At 47.2% G+C, this 21065-nt stretch overlaps 1 protein-coding gene across 1 annotated transcript; it reads right to left on the bottom strand.

Annotated features, from left to right (window-relative positions):
- Positions 1–12239: 12239 nt before the first annotated feature.
- On the bottom strand, positions 12240–17365 carry INMT (indolethylamine N-methyltransferase). The gene is given in 3 exon segments (XM_032758399.2): positions 12240–14134; positions 15559–15772; positions 17212–17365. Coding segments are annotated over 3 exon segments (795 nt in total). The 3' UTR covers positions 12240–13707.
- Positions 17366–21065: the final 3700 nt, after the last annotated feature.

Consider the following 21065-nt stretch of genomic DNA (forward strand, 5'->3'; position numbering starts at 1 on the left):
ACACTCCTTAAGAGAATCTAATGCCTGATGATCTGAGGTGGAACAGTTTCATCCCAAAACCATCCCCCACCTCCCATGGAAAAACTGTCTTCCATGAAACTGGTCCCTGGTGCCAAAAATGTTGAGGACCGCTGTTGTGTATCACAGATAGTAGGTGTTATATAGTAGGTCAGAAGAAAGAGAGATTTCCCCCGTGGAGGCAGACGAAGGTGAAAAGAGAAAAAATCATTCATTCCTCCATTCATTTACTCCTTTAAAAATATTTGTTGAGCCCTTACCACATGCCAGGTGTATGAGTGCTGCAGATTTAACACTGTAAAATATATGCCTTCTTGAAGAGAGAATGGGGAAAGATGGAAATGGGGAGATGGACAGAAAAAAATTTATAAATGCATAGAAAACACATACAGAGCACTGCAGATGGTTTAAAGGGTATCATAGATGTATGTATGTATGTATGTATTTATTTATTTATTTATTTATTTAATTTGTTTATTTATTTATTTATTTTAGAGGCAGCATCTCATTCTGTCACCTAAGCGGGGTTCAGTGGCACAATCATAGCTCACTGTAAGCTCAAATTTTTGAGCTCAAATGATCCTCCCGCCTCAACCTCCCAAGGACCTGGGCCTACTGGCATGCACCACCATACCTGGTTGTTTGTTTGTTTGTTTGTTTATAGAGATAGGGTCTCACTATGTTGCCCAAGCTGGTCTTCAACTCCTGGCCTCAAGCTATCCTCCTGTCTGAAGGATGGCTTGAGGATATGCAGCTTCCCAAAGTGCTGAGATTACAGAAGTGAGTCACTGCAGCTGGCCCCCAAAAATCATAGATTTAAAGAGGAAAAAAAAGTACGGAAGGAGTTATAGGAGGACTTTTTATGGCGAGCAGAAATTATAATTTTTAAAAGTTGACTGGATAAGATCACTTTGATGGTAGAACTTCAGCAAGGAAGAGAGGATGTGAGCTATGCAGAGACTTGGAAGGGGAGCACTGCAGGCAGAAGAAACAGCAAATGCAGAGGCCCTGCAAGGGCGACCAGCCTGAGTGCTTGTGAAATTTGGAGGCCAGAGGGAGTGGAGAGAAGACGGAAACAGGGGCCTGGTGGTATAGGGCCATCAGAAGGGCTTGGCTTTTCTTCTTTTTCTTTTTTTCTTTTTATTTATTTATTTATTTTTTTATTTTTTGCAACAGAGTTTCACTCTTGTTGCCCAGGCTGGAGTACAATGGCGCGATCTCGGCTCACCGCAACCTCCGCCTTCCAGGTTCAAGTGATTCTCCTGCCTCAGCCTCCTTAGTAGCTGGGATTACAGGCATGCGCCACCACGCCTGGCTAATTTTGTATTTTTATTTTTATTTATTTATTTATTTATTTTAATTTTTTTTTTCTGAGACGGAGTCTTGCTCTGTCACCCAGGCTGGAGTGCAGTGGCGTGATCTCAGCTCACTGCAAGCTCTGCCTCCCGGGTTCACGCCATTCTCCTGCCTCAGCCTCCCGAGTAGCTTTTTGTATTTTTAGTAGAGACGGGGTTTCACCGTGTTAGCCAGGATGATCTCGATCTCCTGACCTCATGATCTGCCCACCTCGGCCTCCCAAAGTGCTGGGATTACAGGCGTGAGCCACCAAGCCCAGCCTAGGGCTTGGCTTTTCCTCTGAATGGGGAATCCTTTGGAGAGTTTTGGGCAGAGGAGAGACAGTATCTGACTTAGGTTTTGACAGGATCTCTTTGGCTTTTGTTTTGAGAATAGATTGTAGATTAAGGGCAAGTACAATGATTCTCAAAAAACATTGCTTCCTTCAACATTGTTTCATTATGACGTTGAAAAGAAAAAAAAAATCAGTTCCCAGCTGGGGCTACTGTCTGTGTGGAGTTTGCGGGTCCTCCCCATGTCTGCATGGGTTTCCTCCATCATCCCAAAGGTGTGCACATTGGGTGAATGTGTGTGTCTACATGGTCCCCATGTGAGTGACTGGGTGAGTGACTGATGTGGGTGTGGGTGTGAGTGCTTCCTGTGATGGAATGTTGTCCTGTCCAGGGCAGGCCTTGTGCCCTGACCACTCGTGATCCTGAACTGGAATAAGCAGGTAAGTAATTATCTTACCTTTTTAAGTGAATTTTTCTTAATTGTATGTGTAGCTCACACTTATTTCAATGTTTAGTATTTGAAGCATCTTGCTGTTTATTTAGAAGTTTGGTGATCTTTTGGGACCAGAAATATGCCAGGAACTCAACTCTTGTTTACAGCAATTAGCCTATGGTAACACTGGTTTTGTTATATGTCATTTCGCTGAAAGCTGCAATTTCCAAAAACCTATGGATGATGCTAAATGAGGACTTACTGTATGGAAGCAGGGAGACTAGCTGGGAGACAACTGCACCAATCAGTGGTCCAGGTAAAACTTAGGCTAGACATGGTTAAGTGCATGTGTGTGTGTCTGTCTGTCTGTCTGTCACTTTCCTGGCCCTGAAACTCTTTTTTCACAATGGAATGAGAGGTTAAGCAAGAGAAGTGCAGGAATGCATTCTTTTTCCAGGCACATAGCTGGCTCCTGGGAATAAAAGAACCTTAACCCAACCTTAAGGTGGCAAGTAAAAGGCGCAATCTGGTCATCGTGGAAGGGCAGACGGTGTGCTGCCAGACATCTGGGAAAGACTGGGTCACATCATGTGTCCCATTCTTTTCCACCAGTCCTCCACAAGGAATCCTCATTTCTCTACATCGTGTTTCTGTGATGTAGAACATGATATGAGCTGGAACATTCTCACAAACCTAAGGGAGCCCTGCTCTCCTGCCTGAACATGAATGGTAATTGAGGTCTTCTTATTAAAAAAAGCATGCTGGAGATAAAAACAGCAATGCCATCAAAATAAGGACCCAATCATTGTAAATATCTACAAGCACTTAAAAAGAAAATGCTTTTCCAGGTTTCATAAAACAGGGATAAACCCACGAAGCCTGCTAAATAAGCAAGAACTATAAAACATGCTTGCCTGGTACCCAGAAAGTAATAATTTCTCCGTGTTACCCATTGACCTAAAGCCGGATTTAGCCAAGATGAGCATGCACCTCATTAGTGATGGGCAGTCATTTCATTCACCTTCTCAACAATGCAATGGACTACACATGAAATCTTAACAATGGGAATATGAGTGCAAAGGTTAACTCCCAAAAGATGACAGATAGCATAAAACCTTTGTATAAGCCTAAAAACAACTTAAACCAATAAGTCATAAATTCTTGTAGAAAAATAGAGCTTTGGTAAAGCTTTCTAAAAATAAAAGCAAGGAAATGAAGCTATGATTCAGGTCAGCAGTTACCTGGGAAGGAGGAGGTCAAGGACATGGCAGATGAGAACGACGCAGGTATTCGTATTCGTCAATGCTCTGGGTGTCATGAGTGTATTTGTTTCTTAAGCATCTTATATATTATTTCTGTTGATTCATTAGTTAATAAAAGGTGGCCTCTCAAGGGCCAGTGATGGCAGGATATCATGAATTGACAAGAGCTGTGTTATTAATTAACTCCATGTCCCTGAGGTAGAGAAGAAAGGGAGGGAGAAAAATTCAATGGACGTTACATTGGAGGGACAATTTAGATGGCCTTGCCTCATAACACAGCTGTCACACAGAGGAGAAAGGGGTGTGCGTGTGTGTGTGTGTGTGTGTGTGTGTGTGTGTGTGAAATCATATCCATCACCATACTGCTGTGGCTCTGTGCATCTCTGAGTCGATGAGCTCCTGTATTTGTGTGAGTCTACCCACAGGAATTTCTGGACCCCCTGAATCCTGTCTGGTGCCCTGTTTGGTTCTGGCAGCAGGATGCATCTGGTGTGTTGTGGGGCTTGGAGCAGGAAGGTGAGGCCTGCTACATGGGGGCCAGATGTTTTGCAAGATTGTGAGGATCAAGCGTTGCCTCCTCCAGGATGCTCCAGGGACGTGACTGACCGAATGAATCCCCCCCAACCGAGGGTTCCTTGAGTGTCTGGAGGGCTTGGATCAGGGGGTTCCAGAGAATAGAAGCACACACGCTTGTCCCCATAACCATGTCCTCCCAGGGACTGGCTGTCAGGGTTGGAGGCTGGGAACAGGGATCTGACCAAATGCAACATGTCTGGACTAGCGGGGTTGGAAGAACATTGTGAAACTCCTTCTAATGATGTGACTCTCAGACCTTCCCAGCTGTGTAGTCACCATCCCCAAAGATAAGGACAGGGGGTCCAGCCCAGGCCACTGTCCTTGGCAATATGAAGAAACAGCTTATTCACACACTCCCCCCATAGCTCTATCTTATCCACCACCTCCCAATCTCTGCTCCCAGGCCGTATCCACATGGTCGCCAACATGAGACTGGAGATGGAGGGGGGACCCAGGCCCCAGCCAGGCTCCAGTAGGAGGAGATAGGACAGCCACCCCCCCAGTGAGATTGTTGGTCTTTCACTAGGCCTGGCACATCCAAGACCTCCTCACTGTCAGGAATGATGAGGCCCAGCCATTTGTGCAGGTCTGTGCATGGGGACTGACTGGGGAGAGGAAAGAAGATAGCAGAGGTGTCCCATGGGGTTTGAGAAAATGTCCATTTTAATCAAGAAGTATGTATAATTCTCCACCAATGTGATAGTTAATTTCATGTGTCAACTTGGCTAGGTCATGATACCCTGCACTTTGGTCAAATGCCAGCCTAGATGTTGCTATGTGTAGACTTTGAGTAAAGCAGCTTACCCTTCACAGTGTGGGTGGGCCTCATCCAATAAGTTGATTGACTTAAAAGCAAAAGACTAAGGTTCCCCAAGGAAGAACGTGTTCTGTCTCCAGCCTGCCTTTGGACTCAAGCTGCAATATCAACTCTTTCCTGTGTCTCCAACCTGCCAGCCTGCCTTGCAGGTTTCAGACTTGCCAGTCCCCACAATCATGTGAGCCAATTCCTTAAAATAAATCAAGGGAGGAAGAAGGTTGTCCCCAGAGAAAAAGAACCAGTTAGTTCACACACACACACGCACACACACACACACACACACACACCCCTAAATAATATAAACCCAACCTACTTTGCTGCACACTTGCCCTGGAATGGCCCTGGGAAATTCTTGATCAAAGCTCCTTGGATGCTGTCCAAATAAAGGTGCCTTCTCTGGGGCCAAGCTGAGACTTTTGGCAGTTGCTTCACATTCTAATGTTTTCACTAGCAAGTACAGACCCTAAACCTTCAGACATAGCTGTCAGTGCCTCCCTGTGAAAAATTCCTATTGAAATGGTGTAGACATTCTTTGGAAATCATAACATAATCTCCTCCAAAGTAGGATTCTGCATAAAAATTCTAGTCTGAGTAAATGAATTGAAACTGCTTCCAAAGTGGTGAAGTCCTGTGTGAAGTCTGCTAGTTGCCCAACAGAATCCATTCTTTCCGTCATGCATGGTTATATGTTTGGAGCTGAGCAAATGACTTCCAAGCCACGTGGTATTTCCCAGCCTTTCTTGAAGTCAGAGGCAGCCATGGAACTAAGTTTGTCACCAGCAAAATAAGAGGGCCAGCACCTTAAAACCAGGCCCTATGTCTTTCATCCTCTTTTCTCTCCTGTAAGCCAGAGCACCAGCTGCAACAATGAGCATGTGCTGTGACCCTAAAGGCAAAAGCCACACCTAAGAACAGTGATTCTCGGCCCGGCGCGATGGCTCACGCCTGTAATCCCAGCACTTTGGGAGGCCGAGGCGGGCGGATCACAAGGTCAGGAGATCGAGACCATCCTGGCTAACATGGTGAAACCCAGTCTCTGCTAAAAATACAAAAAATTAGCTGGGCGTGGTGGCAAGCGCCTGTAGTCCCAGCTACTTGGGAGGCTGAGGCAAGAGAATGGCGTTAACCCGGGAGGCGGAGCTTGCAATGAGCTGAGATTGCGCCACTGCACCGCAGCCTGGGCGACAGCGCAAGACTCTGTCTCAAAAAAAAAAAAAGAACAGTGATTCTCAAAAGTGTAGCTGCCCCCCAAACACCAGCATCAGCACCACTTGAAAACTAGAAATGCAAATTCTCAGTCCCTACATCAGATGTACTGAATCAGAAACTCTGAGGGTGGGGCCCAGTAATCTGTGTTTATAAGACTTCCAGGTACTTCTGATGCTCACTCAAGTTTAAGTGTGCTATCCTGGGGGATGGCAGAGATAAGATGGAAGGAACCTGGTTCCCTGAATGGCTGCATGGAGCCGAGAGAGTCACATGGTGACCTGGACTTCAGATGGTTACAGGTGAGAGAAATACACTTTCATCTGGTTTGAGCTTAGTGTTTTTATTTTTTTTACTTTCTTTTTCTATTTTTGGAAGTGGAGATGAGGGAGTCTTTTGTTAAAGCAGCTTATCTTTTCAACCTAAATACTATAAATCTCTAAGAATGAGTGAAAACTCAATCAATTGTGGGGCAGTGGTCTCTTTCTCCAGGGTTTGCTAGACCAGATATTCCCACAGGGATGGTCCATACTAATGTATCACAAATTGATTACAGGGATGCTGGAGTCACAATCTCCTCAGGCTTCAGGACAGCTAAATGGAGCCTGTCTGGCCAGAGACCATAGGCCATTACTACCATGAACAGTCTTCTCCATTTACCCCAGGCTGTACAAATATGATTTTCTATATGTGCCGTGGAGATGCCTCCTGCTGCTCACAATTTTTAATCTTCTGCCTCTTGCTCTCCCTCTCCCCTGGTTCTCTGACTTCTTAGTCTACAGCTCTGTACAAACCCGGCTCCCTTGCTCTGATGGTTCAATTGGAACACTTTCCTCTAGGTTGGTTACCTGAATATTTGAACTCCATGCACCTGGGCTGATGGTTGTAGGGATTTTTCCCTTCTACTTCAGTCTCTCTGCAGAGACCATGATGTATCCTCAGCTTTAAGGCAGGCCTTGAGGATAGTCACAGGGTTTCTTCTCTGTGACTATCCCAGGTTTCCTGGCTTGAGTCCTTCACAAAAACAAGGCTGTTTGGAGCAAGCAGCAACCAGTGCCTTCCCAGCTCAACTCTGGCTGAAGGGTGACTGCTTTGTGAACCCCTTCCTGCCCCTGGCATGCTAAGTGCTGGGTCTCTAGGTCCAGAGCTGAAGGAGGCAGCCCTAGAGCCCTCATCCATTTCTTTTACTTCTATGCCTAATTGTAATGGATAGTACCCATTTCCATTCAGAGTGACAGAGAAACTTAAAATAAGAGTAACTTAGTAAGGAAGTACTCAAAAAAATGAGGGAATCATGTCAGAAGAACAAACCACCCAGCTTAGAAGGGCTCCTACTGGCTAAATCTTTACATCAGAGTAAGTTATGATAGTCATAGATTATAACCAACTGAATAAAATAAGAATCCATGAGTCCATGTTTATATATATGAATAAAGGAGAAGGGAAAACCTCTCCTTACATTTGAATGTCAACTCATAAATGTAGAAAAGATGATGGAGTTTGCCAATCATCGTTTGGCAATCAGGATAATGATAATAATTCATTCAGACAAGAATCATCAATGGATGCTAAAACTAGTGGATCCAGGATATTTATGTAGTCTCAAAGAATCTCTCCATAAGATACTGCTTAATTACAAAGGAGAAAATGTTCACTTTATGATGGAGAAGTTGGCCAACCCATTAACCAAGTGATCAAAGTTATCGTCCCCAGCCATGGGACTATCAACGTTATACACCTCCTTATGCACTGAAAGAGACACAACACCACTTCTCTGGCATTTCTACCATAATAATAATAAGGGTAACAACAATATCAGTGACTTAACAAGATGAAAGTCTATTTGTCTCTCACATAAAAACCCAGGGCTCATGTAGTGCTTCACATTATTAGGTTCCCAGTTTCCCTCTGTCTTGTTTCTCCGCCATGTGTGGCCTTGACCCCCTAGACCAAGATGCCAGCAGCCACATTCCAGATCACGGGACAGGGTAAAGGATGAAGAATAAATAGCAGAGTCCAGGTTTACCACATCTTAAGGAAGGCGTCCAGAAGCTGGTACGACACTTCTGCTCAAATCCCTTCGGTCAGAACTCACTCACTTGGCCGCACAAAGCTTCAAAGGGGACTAGGAAATGTAGTCTTTGTTTAAGGCAGCCTTGCCCAGCTAAATGGAGCCCAGATAAAAAAATCTATTACTATGAAGAAGTTAATGGGCATACTGGGCACAGGAGAACAACTAACAACCTCTGGAACACTGGCGTTCTTTTGTTTCAAGATGACATGTTTCTACACCTCCAGTTCTTTTTTTAGGATCTCAATTCATGACACCCCACACACTTATTGCACATATAACATGCCCACATGTGCAGAATCTCAGAGCTCAAGTCTTGCAGTCCTTGATCTCCACACGAGCCTGGGCCCGTCTCACTTCTGTGCTTGTACGCAACTATATGTTTTTATAGCTTTTCCCGTAAGTAGAAGCAGTTGCCTACAAAAATTTCTCCATGACCTCTGTGCTGCCTAAGCTGAGATGACCAGAATGGCCAACATTTTTTTCCTTTCCTTTCTAGATAAGCAGTTAAAATGCCTCTGGTAAACAAGCATGTTCCCTGAGCTTGGGTTTTTTCAAAGTTCTAGGAAAAAGAATAAATGCAGGGTTTTTGAGATTAGAATGGAGTCGCAAGATAAGCAGCATTTCTCAGCAAATAGCCAAGAATGCATTAGGATAAGATAGGCTGAACTTACAGGCAGAGGGCAAAAGAGCTGTGGGGGTTTCATCCTCCTCTTCTCCACCTCCCCCACAGCCCCTTCAACCTCCAGCTCCGCCCCCATAAGAATACAGGAGTTAGAAATAGGTCAGGAAGCGATTGGGAAATGTACATCCGTTTGAGCCTATGAAATGCTTCTACTGGCATCTCTCCAAGTCTGGCTTGGCCTTGATACTTGATTCCTATGATGTGGTGGAGGTGGATAGGTAGGAAGTGGGGGGTACCACACAGATAATAAATCTCCTGTGTCCTCTGTTTTCAAATTCATGTTACTTCAGGACCACAGGGGCCGTGACTTAGGAGTGGAGATGGGTTTTTGTGTAATTAGCCACAACACACAGGTTTTCCCTCTGCTGGGAATCGCTAGCCCTTCTTCTCTCCATCAGCCATCAGTGAACTATTCACTCTTTAGTCTCGGCTCACAGATCACCTCCATGAAGGATTCCTGGACTTCCCCCAAGCCTGGTTAGATGTTCTTCTGGCACCCCTGTGAGATGACAGTGTGGGGTCCAGGTTAAGCTCAGGCTCTGGAATGACAATGCTTGGGTTCATAAGCCCAGCTCTCTACTTAGTAGCTACTTTGAGAAAGTCTGTGCCTCAGTTTCCTCACCTGTAAAATGGAATTTCAAAATAATACTGTCCACATGAGCTGTTGTGAGAATTCAGTGAGTTTTACCTGTGGCTGGCCTCATAATGGCATTATTCACAATAGCCCAAACACAAACACAACCAAGTGTCCATCAGTGGATGAATGGATAAACAAAATGTGGCGTATCCATACGACAGTATATAACTCAACCTTGAAAAGGAAGGAAATTCTGACACAGTGCAACATGGATGAACCTGAAGGCATTATGCTAAGTGAAATAAGCCAGTCACAAATGGACAAATACTGTATGATTACACTTATATGAGGTACTTAGGGTAGTCACATTTATAAAGACAAAGTAGAATGGTGGTTGCTGGGGGCGAGGTGAAGGGAGACCAGGAGTTACTGTCTAATGGGTACAGAGTTTCAGTGTTGCATGATGAAACAGTTCTGTGGACGGATGGTCATGACTTACAAGTCCACTTCTCTGCCCCAAATGGAAGGTTCCTTCCTTTAGTCACAACGGGGTTTTCTTCTCTAAAGACTCCTTCCCCCCATAGTCTTGACAGCATATCACAGGTTCTGCCCACTGGATAGAGTAAAACAAAATGTTTTATTAGAGCATGTAGAGAGTACTTATGGATAAATGACAGGAGCACAGCATAGTCGCTCAGTCCATCTTGGTCCTGTTTCACAGGCTAGAACAGTTTCCACAGCCCCCAAAGATTCCCTCACACCCTTGCCCACTCTCTCCTTCCAGGCAGCCAGCTGACTCTCTGCACTGAGCCGTCCAAGGAGCAGAGCCCTGGGTCTGGATTCTGTGTCTTTTCCCTGTGTCTTGGCCAGATCGCTCCCTAAAGGGAGATCCTGACATCACAAGGAGGCGGCATTTGTAGCCTCCTTTCCTTGGCAATCTCCTCTCCTGGACATTGCCTGGCTGCCACCTGGCAGAAGCTGGCCCCTTTTTGGCTGCCTCAACAGACACTTCATCTGTCTTTAAAATTCCCTGCAAGACCTATTTTAGCCACTATTCTTCCCCTGTTTGTGGACATGGGCTCTCAGGGATCCACATCAGCTGGACCTCCCGCTTCTTCCGCCTGTTGATCATTCTGCCATGAGCATGTCTAAAACTGCCCATATTCGGCAGTGGCTCACACCTGTAATCCCAGCACTTTGGGAGGCCAAGGTGGGCGAATCACCCAACATCAGGAGTTCGAGACCAGCCTGGCCAACATGGTGAAACCCCGTCTCTACTAAAAACACAAAAATTAGCCAGGCATGGTGGTGGACGCCTGTAATTCCAGCTGCTCAGGAGGCTGAGGCCGGAGAATCACTTGAACCCAGGAGGCGGAGGTTGTAATGAGCCAAGAACATGCCATTGTACTCCAGCCTGGGCAACAAGGGTGAAACTAGGTCTCAAAAAAATAAAAATAAAACTATCCATATTTAATGCCTCTCCAGACAAGGCTGGAGAGGGCTGTACTGAGAGAAGAGCTGGGGTCCACATGCTGTCTGGGGTAAAGCATGAGCCAGGAAGGGAAGGAATGCTGGCAGGGATGTTATCACAGAAACGACTCTATGCTAAAAGAGAGCCAAAGGGAAGCAGGGCCCCCTGCCCTTCCAAGCCGGGTGGGGAGACCTGATGGAATGAGGGTACACTGGGTGAACGAGGAGTCAGAACACCTGAGTTCTTACTCCAGCTCTGTCACCAGCTTGCTGTGTGTCTCTGGACAAGTTGCTTTCCCTCTTAGGACCTCATTGTCCCTGACTATAAAAAAAATGGAGATTTGGCTGGGCGTGGTGGCTCACGCCTGTAATCCCAGCACCTTGGGAGACCAAGAAGGGAGGATCACTTGAGGTCAGAGGTTCAAGACCAGCCTGGCCAACATGGTGAAACCCTGTCTATACTAAAAATAAAAAAATTAGCCGAGTGTGGTGGTGCATGCCTGTAGTCCCAGCGACTTGGGAGGCTGCAGCAAGAGGATCACTTGAACGTGGGAAGCTGAGGTTGCAGTGAGCTGAGATTGCACCACTGCACTCCAGCCTGGGCAATAGAGTGCGACTGTGTCTCAAAACAAACAAACAAAAAACCCGGAGATTAGAGTGGGTAATTTTGAAAGACCATCTCAGCCCTGACCCTCTGGGGGAATAACATCAATGGGTCAATTTGTGCAAAACCTTTTACTTTTTAAAGCACAAAAATTTGTTGGGCATGGTGGTGCACGCCTGTAATCCCAGCTACTCAGGAGGCTGGGGCAGGAGAATCACTTGAACCCAGGAGGCGGAGCTTGCAGTGAGCTGAGATCGCACCATTGCACGCCAGCTTAGACAACAAGAGTGAAACTACACCTTAAAAAAAGCACTTTCACCATCCTGGCTAACACGGTGAAACCCCGTCTCTACTAAAAATACAAAAAATTAGCCAGGCGTGGTGGTGGGCACCTGTAGTCCCAGCTACTCGGGAGGCTGAGGCAGGAGAATGGCCTGAACCCAGGAGGCGGAGCTTGCAGTGAGCTGAGATCGTGCCACTGCACTCCAGCCTGGGCGACAGAGTGAGACTCTGTCTCCAGAAAAAAAAAGCACTTTCACATCCATGACTTCCTGCTGTTCTTATGATGTTCCTGTAGATTATTAGATTAAATCTCATGGGTAGGAATACAAGGCCCAGAGAAGTGAAACAATTAGTGGCAGGGCTGAGAGTAGATTCCAGGTCTCCTGGCTCTTATCAAGGTTGCTGTGCCCAAGGTGTACCCACACAAAGGCACAGATTGGGGTTGAGGGAAAAAGGGAGGCTGACAGGTGTTCAGTAGTGCGACCCAATCAGCCTTAAGGAAGGGACACCTTTCTCTAATTGGTCTGCCCAGAAGAGGCACCTTGTTCTCATAGCCCTTCCACAGGGAGATGGAACAGCTTTTCTCAATTAATCAGCCCTGAACACTCCTTTCTGCAATGCGTCCATCTGCAGGAGCACCTCTTCCTAATTTGCACAACGGTACCTTATGTATGAGGAATACCCTTGATCCCTGGGCTGCTCCTCTTCTCAGTTGGTGTCAGGTCCTGGGGTCCAGGTCCAGCCCATGCTGAAGTCTGAGGGCAGTGGGTAGATGGACAGAAAGAACACTTGGGGCCCATAGGCAGGTGAATATGGCTTTATTCAGCAACAGCTCTCATCAACAGCTTACTCACACTAGCTCTCTCACACTGTCCGCCCTGTCTTGGCTGCTTGAGCCCGCGGCTTCCACACACAGCTGTGCAGCCTGCTCTCTCTTGCCTTCGGGGTCAGCAGCTTAACTTTTTCTCTCTCTGGGCATGAGCAAGCTGAGCTGTGTCCTGGCTCCTTCCTGTCCATCTGCAAGACGGACAGCTTTGGCTCTCTCTCTCTCTTTCTCTGGGCGCCAGCACGCCCGCCATGTCAAGCCATGTTGAGCCGAGCCGAACCCCAAGAGCCCCTGTACAGCATTAGCAGGGCAATTACCTTTTACAGACAACAGTGGCTCAGACCAAGTATGAACTTACACAAACAGGTTATATAACAAGTGGAGGTGTGTGCCTGTGCACCAAACCCACTGAGTCATGCAGGCATGGATCTCTGCCTTGGCCTATTCCTTGACCAAAGCACATACATGTACCTTACACTTGGATCTGAAGTAGGGTTGCCAGATGAAGTACAGGACACTCAGCTAAATTTGAATTTCAGGTGAACAACAAATCATTGTTTAGATTAAGCATGTTCCATGCAGTTCTGGGGACATACTTAACCTTAAAGATTTATTTCATTTCTCTAAAATTCAATGAACCGGGGCAGTCTGTATTTGCTAAATCTGCTGACCTTAGTCTAGAGGCAGTGGTATGTTCCAGCTGACTCCAATCAGCTCGTGAGAGTCAACTGTAAAATGTTTAGGAGATTTATGAGCTGGTTATTAAACCACCAGTGGCTTGAAATCAACCATGGTGGGAGTATTTACACCACAGAAATTGGTGACTGCCACACATCAGTGCTTTTCCTTTACAGAGCTGGTTATAAAACATTCCCCAATATACCACTGTCCAGAGGTTTCCTTGTCCGTAACATATTAGGTAGACTCAGAGGTTTCCTTGTCCTTAACATATTAGGTAGACTCTGAAACCACGTCCCTGGGTGCTCCACAGTCACACAGGAGTCAGATCGCATCTAAGACAGCTGTAAGGCTTAGTATATTAGAAAATGGAAAATTCCACTCCTAGGATCCTAGAATGAGGAATGTTGGAAACTTAGAATTCTAAAACAAGGATGTTAGAATCTCAGGATTTCAGATGGAATGTTAGTGGTGAAATCAGAGGCTGTTAGACAGTATCCATTCCTCACCCCTCTCTAGCATACAGATGGCCAAGGCCTCACAGCCTGACCAGACTTCTGGCTGGCCCTCTGGCTCAGGGACCAGGCTTCTTGCGAGCCACAATGAAGCAGACCCCAGTGTTGGCAGCATTGGTGACAGAGTAGCTCTGGGGACTGTGTAGGAGCTGTTCAATGTCAAAGCCAGCATCCAGGACAGCCTGCTCCACCTCCTCCTTCTCCAGGGCCACGCAGGAAAATTCATGCTTCCCCACCATGTAGGACGAGAGCCGAAGCGTGACCGTGGTCACCAGGTGGCCACCCGGCTTGAGCAGTGATGCAAGGTTGCACAGTGCAGCGCGGTAGGCATCAAGGCTACAGCAGGCACACTCCATGGCCAGCAAGGTGAGCACACAGTCGGTGGGGGGCAACACAGCTGGGGCCAGTGGGTTGCCCAGGTGGACATCGCACTTGAGCACCCGCTTCACCGATGCCCGCAGCTTCTCCTCCTTCTCCTCCCATCGGCTGCCGCAGAGAGAGAGAGAGGGAGTCGGGGAGGCACTTTGAGATTCTGAAGGGAACTCTCAGTCCACTGTGACCAGCAGATGGAGATGACCTCTGGATCCCCAAACGATTGCTGTCCCTGAGTCTCTGTGTGACCTGACAGCAGGCTCTTCTTCAATCTGAGCCTCAGTTTCTCCCAAAGAAAAATGCTTAGGGAGAATGGCCAGAACAATTATAGGAAACTTTCTCGCTCTGATTCCATGTGAGCCCCCTTCCCTTAATCCCCAGGAGGGACAAAGCCACCCCAAGCACAGATGGGGCAGTTAACAAACATTATTGGATGGATGGATGAATGAATTAATGAATTTACTACAGGTAATGTATGAATATAGCTATCTTAAAAATATAATTTTGAGTGATGAAAAGCAAATCACAAATGACACAGAGCAAATTACTCTGCTATAAAGCTCAAAGGTGACTAAAACTAAATTATAGATTGTTTAGATATACATAAGTATGCAAGAAAAAATTTTTTTAAAAAGGGAATGATAAGCATAAAATTCATATTAGTGATTACCTTAGGTTGGGAAAGACAGAGGCAAGGAGTCACACAGAAGCACAGGTAAGTCTTCATTATATTCGAGTACTCAGGTTGGGTGGTGGGTTCACGTCATTATACATTATATAGTCAGTCACACAGGTACAGACAATAGAGGGAAGAAGGAAAGATGGATGGATGGGTGGGTGGATGGATGAATATGGTTGGATATGGATGGATGGATGGATGGATAGATAGATATGGATGGATGGGTGGATGAATTGATGGATGTATAGATGGATATGGATGGATGGGTGGATGGATGGATGGGCAGATGTATGTGGATGGATGGATGGATGGATGGATGGATGGATATGAATGGGTGGATGGATGGATGGATGGATGGATGGATGGATGGGTGAACGGCTAGCTGGCTGGCTGGATGGATGGATGGATATGGATGGGTGGGTGGATGCATGAATTGGATGGATGGATGGACGGATGGATGGATGGATGGATAGATGGATGGATGGATGAATGGATGAACTGGTGGGTGGATGGATGGATGGATGGACATGCATGGATAGTTAGATACATAGAAGATAGAGAGGTAGATATATAGATGAGGGTAAGGAAGGAAGAGAAGAAGGAAGAGATGAAAATCATCTGGTTTTCAGTGTTCATACTTGACTATATCACACCTCAACATAGTCCTGTGATCAGAGACTTGCCCCTAAAACTGCTGTAATCCTGAAACTTGGGGCTCCATCTACTCTATCCCCACCACAGGACATCTGGTCCTATACCTGAAGGTCCTACTGTCCTGAAAATGTCAGAGACGACCAAGAGGCCAGGGAGACTTTTAAGAAAGAAGGTTGACTGGGAACCCCCTCCCCAACCTCTGCACCCCTACCTGTTTCCTTCCAGCTCACAGGCGAATTTCACCACCGGGGTCCAGTCATAGGCTCCTGGCTCCTTCTTCAGCCACTTTTCCAGCTCCTCCCGGTTGCGGTCGGTAAAGTCGGAGAGAGTTATGTCTTGGAAGGACTCACAGGCAGCGAGAACTTGGTAGATGGTAGGACCTGAGCCAATGTCGATCAGCGTGTCCCCTTGGAGGCTTCCTGTGGGAGGGAAAGACTGGTAATGGATGGGTAAAAGAAACGAGACCCAAAGCACAGGGGTGAGGACACATACCCTGGTCTTACCCAAGGGGCAAACGTGCTTGGTGGTTATCACGGATTGGTGGCTCCCTGTAAGCCAACCTCATGCCAAATATTTTATATGCGTTGATTTCCATTTACACCTCAGAACTACCCTGTGTAGTGACTACTATCACTATTTTCATTTTACAGATTAGAAAACTGAGTCTGTAAAAGGTTAAACAATTAGCCCAATATCTTTCAGTCAAGAACATAAGCCAAGAGCATAATATTTCTGGGACAGAGAACAGAGGCCCAAGCCCTACTCTGGGGAAGATTCAGGCTGGAGAGTTCAGAGAGGACATGCTGGGGGCAGTGGCCCTTTAAGTTTCAGGCTGACTGGGAGCTGGGAGCCTCCCCTGGAAGTCCAGCCCTTCCTGGATGGGTTTCTTGTTCCTTGGAGTGGGAAGGGGTGTAAGCATACAGGAATAGGAAGCTGGGGCTAAGGAGATGATCTGGGAAGATGGCCCCAGGAGTGAATCCAGGGTCACCTGGAAGCTGGAACGAAGCATGACTTCCAACATTCTGTCTGGAGCCCTGGCGTGGGGCCATCACTTGGCCTTCCAAGCTTGGTCACACCCAGTCTGGCTGTTCTCTGATTTCTGCCTCACACACCAGCCTGCTCCTCCAGGCTCAGTAGCCTTTTAACCTCCTCTTATCCCCCAGACCACCAGGAGACTCACCCTTACTGTTCCCCAGTCAAGTGCCCAAAGTGAGGACATGGCTGCTTGAGTTTAGAAGACACGATCAAATCATGGGGTCACCGTGGGGAGGGCAATGATCATTGGGAGACAGGCAGAAGTCACCATCCATCGTACAGATGGCTCAGTTGAGGTCCTTGGGGCCTGAGCCCCTTGCTCAGGGTTGAGACCCCACCTAGCAATCCTTGTCCCAGGGCAGGGCTTTTCCAGGTCCTCATCACAGACACATCTGGGCTGCACACTCCGGGCACAGGCGATCCCGTCCCACTGCAACCCCACTGTTTGCCCTTGGCCTTCTGGGGGCCCGAGAGGCCTGGCTGTGCAAGGTCAGGACTGAACTTGATGATGACCTGGAGAGCCTTTTCTGCTCCACCCCAAAGACCTAGGGGCTAATGGAGAGCAGTGTGGGAACTGCACGGGGCTGTGCTCTTCCCATAGGTCCTAATCCTTCAGCTGGCACACAGCTCCTGAGCCATGGGCAGACAGACTAAACCTCCAGCATAACAGCTGCCCAAAGAGAGGGGCAGGGCCCCAGAAGCTCCCCCAGCCCATCCCCAAAAACCCCTAGAGGAGACCAGACTGCCCCCAGGACACCTTCTCCCCATCCCCATCCAGGTTCCTTGGAGAGAGGCTTGAGGGGAAGGGCCACCCTCTGCTCACCAGGGCCGAAGGTCTTGTGGAGACATTCCAAGTTAAACTTCAGCATCTCGGCCTCGGGTGAGGGGCTGCCATCGAGGCTGTAGTAAGTAGCCAAGTAGTCCCTGGGCAGGAAGTGCTTCTGGTACTCATCACCCCCAGTGAAGCCACCCTCCATGGTGTCCCTGAAATGTGCCCCCTCCTGGCTGTCAGGTCTTATGAGGGCTCCAAGCTCTCCAGGCTCCACCCCCAGCATTCCAGCCTCATCCCATGGCTCCTCCCAAGTATGCCTCTCCTTGAGCTTCTCCTTCTAGGGGGATGCAGAAGGGAGTGCATCTCTCACCACCTCCCAGCCACACTGACATACCTGAGGTTTCCCCAACCCCAGAGCTATGACAGCTGGGGCTGCAGCCGCCCTGGCCCTGCTGCCTCTAGGGACCAACCCATGTCCGTCAAAGGCAATTGATGGTACCCAGCCCTGGGTGCAACTCTCAGCCCTGGCAGCAACATGCTGCTGTGTGGCCTCCAGTATGTGTCAGACCCATGTTTCCCCACCTGTGTGCCCACTTCACTGATTGTAAGGCCCAAAGTCATTCCTCTAAGTCACTGGTGTTGTGACCTGAGTGCACAGTGAGATCCCCATCTTGTCCCCTGGTGGTGAGTGGGGCCCAGTGGCTCTCTCTAGGCCAGGCAGTGGGCTTAGCTTCATGCATCCCCCATCCCTGCTGGAGAACACAGTTCAGACCCCAGGAGGCAGAGCAGAACGGCTGACTTGGCATCACTGTGTAGGTCACTGGGAGAAGAGCAGAAATTGTCGTCAATCTCCATGAATGAGAACAAGGGCGCCTGGTCATAAAGCATAAACTGTTAGAGGGGTCCTGGCTTCCTGGCCGCTGACTCACCAGGCAACTCCGGGTAAGACACTCCTGGCCTCAGTCTTCTCTTTGAAATGGGACTGGGTTGTAAAATCTCCCACAGACAGAGAAAAGCTCAGTCTCTGTTTTTGGCACTAGGAAATGGCTCTGACTTGGCCACAAACCAGACAGAAATGAATCTGCTACATTGGAGGTTCAGGCCTCTTGCCCTAAAAGTGGGAAGGACAGGAATGCCTTGTTCTGGCTTTAAGTAAACAAACAATTCTGAATCCACAGGGCCCAATAGACAGGGGAATGCCACAGAAGCAGGAACACCCAGCGGTGGTCAGGGCCTGGCTTCCAAGGGGCGGGTACCTGGGCAGCCTCCAGGGAGGCCTGCGGCTGTAGTGCTGGCCTGCAAAAAGCATACCGAGCAGGCGGGAAACTGCAGGGCTCACGTTACATGATTTGAGGCGTGTGCAATAAACGCGCGGTACTAACTAAGTTGTGGGCAGGGTGGAAGGAAGACATATGGTACCTCTATTAGTTAGGGTTCTCCAGAGAAACAGAACCCAGGATGTGTACACTGAGAGAATCAGATCTATTTTAAGTAATTGGCTTGTGTAATTGTGGAGGCCAGTAAGTCCAAACTCTGAAGGGTGGAACCAGGAAAAGCCAATGTTGCAGTTCAAGTCCAAAGACCAGCTGCTGCCAGAACTCCCTCTTGCTTGGAGAAGGCCAGTCTTTTGTTCTACTTGGGCCATCAGCTGATTGGATGAGGCCTGCCCACATTATGGAGGGCAATCTTCTTTACTCAAAGTTTAAATGTGAATGTCATCCAAAAACACCCTCACACAAACAGCCAGGATCATGACTGACCACCTATTTGGGCACCATGGCCTAGCCAAGTTGACTCATAGAAAGCACCATCACAGAACCTGAGGGCTAGCAGCATGGAGGAGCCATCATCCCAGCGAGACTGAGACAGAGCTGTGCAGAGAGGGCCTCCTGCAGCAGCCAATAGCAAAAGATCTGATATGATTTGGCTGTGTCACCACCCAAATCTCATCTTGAATTGTAGCTCCCACAATTCCCACATGTTGTGGGAGGGACCCGGTGGGAAGTAATTGAACCATTGGGGCAGGTCTTTCCCATGCTGTTCTTATGATGGTGAATAAGTTTCTTGAAATCTGATGGTTTTATAAGAGGGATTTCCCTGCACATGCTTTCTTTTTGCCTGCTGACATCCATGTAAGACATGACTTGCTTCTCCTTGCCTTCAGCCATGAGTGTGAGGCCTCCCCAGCCATGTGGAACAGTGAGTCCATGAAACCTCTTTCCTGCATAAATTACCCAGTCTTGGGTATGTCTTTATTAGCACTATGAAAACGGACTAATAGAGTAGCTAAAGAATAAATACCCAGACCTCCTTCTCCTATCTTCCTCCAATATCCTGCCAAATTTAGAGGGAAGGGAGTGGTGACTACAGTCCACATGTCAGCTTCCTGGCACTTGAAGTAGCCTGGAGAGGATGGAAAGCAGAATGGAGAGGCACATGGAAGATGCCCAGCATTAACACTTAAAGAGTTGAACCATGGACATGCATGTACTATCCAGGGATTACACAGAGCCCCTGCGGCAGGACGTGGGCATCTAGGGGGTCTGTACAGGGCGGGAAGAGACCATCCTTCCCAGAACTACACATCCTGCTGCAATTGGATGTCCTTGGATGGATAGAGGATGCCCCTCCTAATGCAAGGCCTCCAGTGCCTCCTGCTGCCAGAGGAGTGAATCCAAACTCCCCCTTGGCATTCAGAGTCTCTACCCTCTGGCTTCCACCTGCTTCTCCACCACTCAGGCCTTCTCCATCCCTACATGCCTCGTGACTCTGGCCTAACCAAGGGTCCTAACGGCACTAGGGCAATCTTCTCAAGGTGAAGCTTCTTACGGATATATTCTAAGAACGAGTTTCTCAACCTCAGTACTATTGGCTCTTCAGGCCAGATAATTCCTTGTTGGGTGTGGGTGCGGAACTGTGTTGTAGGATTTTTAGCAGCATCCCTGGCATCTACCCCCTAGATGCCAGTACACTCCAAAGTTACAACAACCAAAAATGTCCCCAGACATTGTCAAATGTCCCCTGGGAGGCAAAATTGTCCCCGATTGAGAACCACTGTCCTTAGGTTTGCCTTCATCAATGTGACAACACTTTGTTCATGACAGGGCTAAGCTTCAGGCCCTTTTAAGAATGTGCACCTCATCTTAGTCACCTTTCTATACAATGATTTTTTTAAAAAATAGAGCAAGGAAATTTCCATTCAAGAGGACTTCTGTTGCAATAGTAAGCAAAGGGGCAAATTTCAAGCTGCCTATCAAGAAAATAAGACCACTTGAAAAGTCAGACAGATAAGAAAAGTATCAAGCTCCTTTTCAAGATTAGGGAAACTACCATCTCAGCATTCCACGCTCCCTGATACCTTGCTACTTCTCTTCCTGCCTGGCTCTGTGGGGTGAAGAAATGAGTCCAAAGAGAGAACTTGCCAGTGTAAATGAGACTGTTTTCTCTGGTGAGTTGCCAGCAATTACTCAGACCCTTGTCTCACACCAAACACCAAAATAAAGGCTAAATGTCCTTCTAAAAATCAACCATAGAAGCTATCACGGTCAAATTGTTATCAAACTTCTGGGTAAGAGAGGATTTTCTAAACCTAGATTGAAGAAAGCCTGAAGAGAAAAAAACCACATTTATTATTTTAAATTATATTACATTATCTCATATTTTGTTAGAGAAAAGTTAAATATTTTTCCTAAAAAATTAAAAAGAAAAAACACTATTTTCCTTTTGGAAAAAAATTTGGTGATTATTTGCCTAAATTATTTATACTAAAAGTTTTCAGAACTCTGACCCAGGAATCCTACGTATGGGAATCCAAAATACAGAAAAATACAGAATGCAGAAATACAGAAAAATAATCCAGATACAGAAAAAGCAAATGTACAGGGGTATTAATTACAACATTATTT

This window comes from Hylobates moloch, unplaced genomic scaffold (assembly GCF_009828535.3).
Source record: "Hylobates moloch isolate HMO894 unplaced genomic scaffold, HMol_V3 SCAFFOLD_1, whole genome shotgun sequence".
NCBI lineage: Eukaryota > Metazoa > Chordata > Mammalia > Primates > Hylobatidae > Hylobates > Hylobates moloch.